The sequence below is a fragment of the Coffea arabica genome, chromosome 6e (assembly GCF_036785885.1).
Source record: "Coffea arabica cultivar ET-39 chromosome 6e, Coffea Arabica ET-39 HiFi, whole genome shotgun sequence".
NCBI lineage: Eukaryota > Viridiplantae > Streptophyta > Magnoliopsida > Gentianales > Rubiaceae > Coffea > Coffea arabica.
The window spans coordinates 56,141,471-56,150,289 of record NC_092321.1 but is presented as its reverse complement, the minus strand read 5'-3'; the positions used below and the strand labels follow the sequence as shown (position 1 = coordinate 56,150,289).

At 35.6% G+C, this 8,819-nt stretch overlaps 1 protein-coding gene across 1 annotated transcript; it reads right to left on the bottom strand.

The window, feature by feature from the left end:
* Positions 1 to 270: 270 nt before the first annotated feature.
* LOC113695881 (glycosyltransferase BC10-like) lies at positions 271 to 8,333 on the bottom strand. The gene is made up of 10 exons (XM_027215064.2): positions 7,815 to 8,333; positions 6,583 to 6,681; positions 5,248 to 5,348; positions 5,084 to 5,155; positions 4,772 to 4,862; positions 4,210 to 4,290; positions 1,507 to 1,566; positions 1,263 to 1,385; positions 1,049 to 1,087; positions 271 to 965 (listed from the first exon to the last, which is right to left on the bottom strand). The coding sequence occupies exons 1-10, from the start codon at positions 8,196 to 8,198 to the stop codon at positions 837 to 839; spliced, it is 1,179 nt and encodes a 392-aa protein (XP_027070865.1). The 5' UTR covers positions 8,199 to 8,333; the 3' UTR covers positions 271 to 836.
* Positions 8,334 to 8,819: the final 486 nt, after the last annotated feature.

Here is an 8,819-nt window from a genome sequence, read left to right as displayed (position 1 = left end):
GCTTCTGTGAACAATTTGAAACCATTTGGCAGCATATTACGTGCGAAAAATAATACTAAAATATAGAGAATACATGTATGAAAGCAAACCGTCTAGCTAATGCCAAGAATTACGAGCAGCAAAAAAACTATTAAAAACCGACCAAAAGATGAAAATTAAAAATGAATAGAGAATATCAATGCATAGATATTAGTATCGAACCAGCAGATGCTTAAATAGAAAGGAAAATAATGTACAAAAAGCAAGTGGACTAGAGATACACTTGATCAATTTTCTAAAATGTAATATGTAACAACAAAAAAAAAAAGAAAGAAATTTTACGAACTTAGAGATCCTGTTACATGCATCAACTCTGTTCGAAGTACCATATTCCTGCTTCTGGGAACTTTGTTGAGAAAGTAGGAAACAACTAAAACAGATACCAAGGAAAATTTATCAAAATGTACTACTACTGGGACCGTAATTGCAACTTTAACATTTGCTACTTCTACAAAGGTCAAAACATACAAGTGTTGCAATATATCCCCAAAATTTGTCGTCCCAAATCTACTGTAAATAGCCCAAAATTGACAAAAGAATAAACAGTGGGTCATCCATCCCCAAGAAAGTAACACTAGCAGCAAGGCATTACCTTCCACGTACTGATTAGAGATCAGTCTTTAACTGCTGTGCCAGTCGCCCTTGCTCACAAAAAGAAGCCAGGTTGGGGAGCATTCAGTTCTTGTACAATGAGAGGCACTTTACAACACCGAAAGCCACAGGATAAATGGAGACAAAGGGGGGTCGGATGCAACTGTTGGATCGACCAAAGAATTAAGATAGCCGTATCAACCCTCTCAAATCCTTGTATAGTTTGGAAAAAGATGCAGCAATTTATCTAGCGTATCTGGTAAGAATTTCCTTCCAAATAAGTAGCACGGTTTTTCATTTCCATTCCACAAGCATTGTTGAATCTGAATTGCCTTCTGCAAATATCAAAGAAAGGAAAGAATGAATAGCTAACCAAACCAGAAAGCATTAGAGCATAGATTGACAAGTAAATACATACCCTTTCATCGCTTGTGACATGGATACTTTCTGTAATAGACTGCAACAGAATAAGAAGCTGTGTCACTACACATTGATGAGTCATTGAAATGAATTAGCTACTAACAAGCAATGAAAATTTATAATAGCCACCCTTTCAAAAAAAGCATTTTCAAAACAAGTATCCTCACAGAAAAATGTCCAGATGGTGCAAAGCAATAGGAATCCAAGAATACCGTGATATTTTTTATAAGCTCATATGTAACATCCCGAGCCCTGTATGACTTGGGATGCCACTTCCCCTCAGACCAGTCAACATGTGTTACAGACCAATTTGCTATTCCAGCTGGATCAAGCATCTGAATTTCCAAGACAAGATAAAAAAGAGAACATTAACTTATTACACAAAAAGAGGAGGCTGGAATTGCAGAAAAATCACACAAGGTAAAATCAGTTAAACGACGACATAAATATTCATACATGGAAGAATGTTGGTAGATAGTGTTCATCCGAATAGCAGTTCTTCCCATCCATGCCTGGCTGTTAAACCAGAAAAACAAATGTTAAAACCCAGTGCAGTGAACCAAGTTCAAAAGTAAAATCCAGTTTCACTGAACATTTCAGCTCATTGAAAACAACTCTGATCATCACTGTGTTTTTATAAATGGGCCAGCTCCAAGGCAGGATATGAAGAATTTAAGAAACATAGACTTCTTTGTGCAAATGCCTGACCAGAAGACCACAAGCAAGACAGTGACTTATTTTCATCAACACTTCAATAATCTCTCAAGTCTAGTTGAAGCAGATTATATTTAGTGTAATACATAGAAAACCTGTCTAGTACAAGGTTTTACTAACCATATAACAAATTATTTTCTCATCAGAGGATGCTGTGGTACTATACAGTAGAGAGGATGCAACACTACTTCCTTTTAGCAGCCCATCCTCAAGTCAGAACTGAATTTAAACTCATTTAAATTTAGAAGTGATAATTAAAGCATCAGTTTTAGCTACGAGATGCATATACACCAGATGTACCTAATATTCTTAGCAAGGCGTAGACAATTGCAAATCCCAACAACAAAAAAATGTCAAATGCATCTTTTCCCCAGTTAGATTTCTATGGCATTAAAGTTTTCCTAATAGAAAATATTACACATTAAACTTCTTCAAATAATCTCTAAATATGGTAGAAATAACGTAGTGGTAGTAGGTAAAAATATAAGCACATACTAAATTGGAAAATTTGGGGAGGAAACAGTTTAGTATGGTATTGGAAAAGGGGCAAGGAATATGATATTTAACGTCTACAACCTAGTTCTAACAGAATGATACAAGATGGAAAAGCGGTGAGGAATATGATATTTCATGTCTACAACCTAGTTTTAACAGAATAATACAAGATGGGGGGAGAGTGAGCTTCTATACATGCAAATTTAATATGAAGTCAATTTTGGACAATTGCCCTAACTACATTGGTTGCTAAATCGAGGTCCACCAACAGGATTCCAGTACCAGCCAAGGGCATGACAAACACAAATTTGGGCTCAATTTGTTGAAAATCAATGAGATATTCATCTTCTCAGCAACCAAATGACACGAGAGATACTACACATGAGAGAACAAAAACACTGCAAAAGAATATATCAATGGTAAAACCCATCATGATAATAGCAATGTCTATTTTCATAACTGGCAGAGCCACATTATGTTGAAGGTGAACAACTTCGAAGAAATTATGACTTAGCTCATGAACCTCCCAACTTCTTGAATATGGCTCACATTTGCACCCTCTAAACTTTGTAAGATTCCCACTACTCTTTTCCCCACACCCCACCAAAGCCACCCACAAAAGGGGAAGGATAAAGATTGTACCCCTGTTCTATTAGGATAACAAAAAGTACCACTAGGAAAATAAACTCATTTTTTGCTTTTCCATACAACCATCAAAACTTAAGCTACAAATTGTTGACTTCATTTATGATAGCCATTTGCCCCACTATCCAAAGGTTTCAAATCACACTTGGCATCCTCTATTCGTATGCTAAATTATGAACCGAGGTTCCAAATTTCACTTTGATCTTATCCATGATCACTATGCACAAGAAGAGGGAAGTGGGTGGTGAACAATTTTAAAACATTAAAAATACATATTCTCTTAGATGATAAGTAATGAGACATTGGAGAACTTTAAAATTTTCTGTTGTAACCATTCAGCCACATCAAAGTTCCTTTAAACTTGGGAGAATTTAGACAAAGCGTCACTTGGATCACTAACATCCAAAGGGGGGAAAAAAAAAAAAGCTGCCCAACTATGTTTACTATTAATTAAACAACAGTGGAGACGTGTTATTTTGCCACTCTATTGTAAACTCAAAGAGCAAAATGAGAATACCCACCACCACCACGGTGGCTGCACAAAAATATGAACCAGCAGAAAGCAATTAAGGAAGAAAGTTTAGAATTCAATGGCAAAGGACTAAGTATAAAATGTCACATGCAATTCTATCCTGTTGTTATTCTAGTAAATCAACAACCAGTCCACAAACATGCATCAAAAATAAATCTGCAGTTTTACACTCTTGGCAGATCCTATGCAAGTATGTTCTTAAGGCAGTGGATGATATACAATTATGACATAAAACATTAGAGAAAACATTAGGACCCGATAAGGAACCTAAACCCCTCCTCCTTTATCCGGGCTTGGGACCGGCAATGTTACCATAACACTGGCGGAGTTTTGATCACACCACCTAACTTTTAGAGTAAATCAAGCTTGATATTGGAGACGCAAAGAAAACTGTATGAAAATTTCAGCAGATGCATATGTACTGGTTCAAATCTCAGGTGAGACGTCTTATATAACACTGCATTTATTGGGCTCTGCTGATACCACTAATAATTCATTTTTGGGCAATCATATGATGATCAATATAGCACCATGCTACATAAACATTGCAGCTAATACACTATAATACATCACATAAAATAGCCAACAAGCATTCACGGTAACCGGACAACAAAACTATTGGTAACTAGAAAAGATTTTACCCCAAAAAGAGTAAAGAAATTGTTCAGAATAACAAAAAAATTGGAAGCAAATGCCATAGAATAAACTGTAAATCTGATGACAAAGCATATAAATTCCAATTCTCCAATGATCAGGATTAAAAATAAAACTACCTTACAGTAATCCCGGAACTTTGTGTAGTATAGACTGTCAGCCATGATTATGACAGCATGCTGTCGCTTCATTGTGAACCACTGCAAATATCGGAAATGATACACATTAAAAGATATTGAATAGCTTCAAATAGACAGAAACAGCTCAGTACGTCTAATGTCACATCACCAACTCCTCAAAATTAAACCTCTAGGACTCTATATAGATTCAAAGCATGACTAGAGAGCATCTTTTCCAACAAAATTAGTTCATGCAGAGCAGAACATTCAGGAGTATATTTTTTTAGCTTAATGTATTTTTCCTAATTTGTGGTAAAGATTTATTCCATAACACTCCCAGATGTGGAAGATGGGATGTGTTACTTTCTTCTATGGTATTCTTTGGATTCAAAGGATTTGGCATGTGGGCTTAAGGAACAAAATACAAGCGTAAAGTGCACTAGTTCATTCTGCTTCACAGAGTTCTTCCAGCAGTGAAGACAAAATTCTACACAGTTTAATGTCCTTCCATCCTTGCACACTTTTTTAGAAAACAAAGAACCTTCTTACTCAATTGTTATACCTGTGCACCCTTTCTGAAGTCTTTTTTCTCAACTTCTGGTAACATATGCTCAGAGTACCTGCCACTTCCATGCGGTCCAGGATCCTCAAAGCTGAAAAAAAATGATAACTTACTCTCAGAACTGAAGACAGACAGATGGAAATTACTCTCAGTATTAGATAACTTAATATCCTTTGCTTTAGAACAAAGACAATTGAAAAGAAAGCTTTAAGCACAGTTCAGTTCCACTCCAGGAGAAGAAAAAAGCAAAAAGAAATCATATAACCAAGATACTAATTCATAGGATGCCACTGTGCACGAACTTAGGCTTACCAGTCAACGAAACTGACATTTGTGTACATCAGATAGTTGTACACAAAATCAAAATTCCGCAATGGTATACAACTGCATTCAGGATAAGTCTTGGTCAGCAAATGAAAATAAGAGGTTGGTACTCAAAATTCAGCAAGAAAAGTAGTATTTTATCATCAAGCCACCTCTCTGACAGCAACACAAAATGGTGGTTATCGGGATCTTGAAGTGCATTTGACAAAAGACGTCTCTCTGCATCCACCATGGAGATTTTTCCCCAAACAACCTGCAGAAAAATCCACCAATTCCCTAACTTCGCTCCTCAAGAAAAGGCATGATACAGTTTCTATAATGATAAATATACTAGAAATTTGCTTCTTCACACAACAAGAATAAAATGACAATTCATAATAATAGTATCAGAAAAATAAAAGATACTAGAAATGCATACTGCACGCTAGCTTAAAACAGCACAACAGAACTTTCTTTGGCAAGTTAGATACAAGAGGCACAAGAAAGACCAACCACAAACTCGGTAGTTTTGGCTTCTGGCATGGACAACAATTCCTTTCAAGTCATGGGAGAATTAAAATTTTATTTACATGGATGATGACCAATTCAATCAGATTCTTCATTCTGCATGTACATGCTTAAATTGACTACAACTAATTTGAAGATTTATAAACTCATTTCAGTGTTTCTTTCACTAATAGAAAGCGGGAAGTATAAGTATAAACAAATAAAATAGTGCATCATTCAACCTAGATTCCAGAGTCCACCATCATTCCCCCTTCTCCCACCTCACTCCCAGCCAAAAGAAAAAGAAAAAGAATTAAAAAAAAGACTCAATAAACTGTTTGAGTCAGAATATGAATGACTTATTGTCAATATTCCAGTTTTAACCTCCAGACTGCATGTATATTTCAACAATAAAGTGCTCCCCTTAGTCAGTCTCTCTTTTTCATAATCCAAAAGAAATTTTTCCTACAATGTCATTGAGCCATTAAATAGTCCATACCATCTCACCATCATTCATGTCTTCTTCCTTCCTCTTTCCTTATTTTCCTTTTTCTTCTTGACATATAAGAACAAAACCAGAGTCTTCATGGTGAATTAATACACTATGATTAACATAGTAATCCATCTGCCAGCCCCAACAGATGATTAAAATTATTACAAGCAGAAGGAAACTAAAATTGACAAATTTGTCCCTGCCCCCGCTTTCCTTTCTTATTTGGTCTGTCAAAAGGATTGTTTCATACACAATTTAGCTAGCAACACATTAAACAGTTATTCACCACAAACAAAATTGCTATTCATCCTAAGCAAACTCATCATTTACGAATGTAAAACCACAAATGGATGTCAACAATCATGTTTATAACAATTAGCTGACTGGAAGAAGTACATTGAAGAAATGTAATTTAGTGAAGAATTGAAGATAAACTTCAAAGCAGGAATGATTGACCCATGCTGCAAAAGAATATTGCTAAATTAAGATTTGGCACAGAATATATGACCTTATCACTTCGGATTTCACGGTTAATAAAGTAACGGCTGAAATGTAGTGGTTTGTCCTTGGAAGCATGCACATAGACAGAGAATCTACCTTCATTGCCCTGGCAAAAGAAGTACAGGAACTTCATCACATACCTTGTATGAATATATATATATATATATATTTTTTGATTCAACATTGCAAAACATTCTTCATGACATGAAGGATTAAAACTAAGAAGTAAACTTCTTGGTATCCACCAAAGAACCAAATTCATCTTGCTTCAAAAGAGCAACAATAATTGGTCTAAACCAAGCTAAAAGTTTTAGTTCTCAAAGTTTTTGTGCAATGCTTTGGTTACTTAGCAAGTCTTCAGTTTTACATTTTGACCAAAAGATGCCTCATTCTTGAATTTCTGTGCATTCAACCTTTCAGAAAGGCTATGTACTTTTGTAAAGTCAACATTGGTGCATTAATGACCTAATTTTATAACCTATCAACATGTTTGAAGTATAAAGAAATACCATAAATGTCAAAAATAAGAAACACAAAACCATTTCTATATCTTAACTTCAAGAGTTCATACCTCCCAACACCACAAAGCCACTATGCTCAACAAAATACCAAAAAAGGTATGAAGCAGACCAGACACACAAGTCAATAAAAACCGCAATCAAACAATCATGTGGTATTCTATCTTTCCAAATGTGAAGCAAAACTGCGAAGAATATTCAGATTCATTTACATGTTGCACAAAAGAAAATCCCTATATCTCAAAGCCACATAAGCCTTTATTCTATAGGTACTTCTGATTTTTGCCAACTTTTCCAGCCAAAATTACGAAGCATAAACTGATGTAGGCTAACTTTTGGCTTTCATTTTTACCACTCTTGGGGTGTTAACATAAAACTTGGGGAAACGTCTCTATCCTTCACACAGAGTGAACCACTTTTGAACATGTTCTACTGCATTATGCTAATAGTTAAGGAATGCATTAAGCTTACAAACTAAAACTTGGACAATCCTTCAACTAAAGACCAACTAAAATATTACAACCCCTCAAGTAGATGGGACTCTATCATGTACATAAACATAAAGCAAAGTAAAATTTTGAGATAAATATAAGCTTTGATGTCAGTTTCTGAAAGACAAAAAAGACATAATTGCAAAGTAAAGGAAATAATTTGAATGGGTAAACAGAACAGTAAATACTCTACAGAAAAATATGAGTAATTGTAAAGGTTATGCAGATACCTGAAAAAATTTATCCCACAGTCTCTCAAAGGGTAATGGACCAGGGGTCAGGAACAAGAATGCAATTTTAGGGCTCTTGGATACAGTACGAGGCGTATTAAGAATGTCTTTAATTACAACACGAGAAGCAATCTCGTCATCTGTCAGTTCTCTAGCAGGAGCAGGTGGAAGCCAATTTGAAATCCCCTTGCAACCATGAGATGAAAATACATAGCATGCTGCAGAGTTGTGAGGTGGATAAACATAAGCGCAAACTAAGAACATACTGACTAAAGAAACCAACACTATTATCCATGTTGGCTTCTTCAAGTGGGCACGGTGGCGAGGCGCTGGCAATATCTGCATGTCCTTCATGCCCCCACGCCACGCCTGAGCTGACTTCATCTAGAAATAATGCATCACAAGTCTATCTTCCAAAAATAGTTCTTTAATCCTAAAACAGCGTCCAATCTACGGCACCCTTTGATTACCTACCTAGCAACCTAAGGGGTCCTTTGACAACTGTGATACAGGACAAGACTGAACCTGCAAAGTGAAGAGAATCTAATAAAGCTCAAGAAACTTTATGCAATCTTACAGCAATAGAATTCAGTTCAAATTGATTACACCAAGATTAAATATGCCATAATAATTGGTTGTACATAAAAAAAAAAAAGTATAGATCTGCAAAAATTGAACACTGGAGCAAAACCAGAAAAGGGATGATCCAAATTTTGACTTGGTTTACTTATATACTTGAAATTCTAACATTCAACACTACCAGTTCAAGGTGTTAACATCATGTACGCAAAAGGCAAACCCAATTCTCAAATCTGTCATCTAGATTTTGGGGAATCGAAAAAATTTTCCAGTGTAGGAGTTAAACCACTCCCTCCTTCACCAATTCACAAAAAATTAAAGAACAAAATGATAAGATTAGGATCTAACTGCAGAGATACACAGACAGCACAGGCTAATTATGCCATAAACCTTTGAAAATGCTCATCCTCATCTAAAATTGCGGAA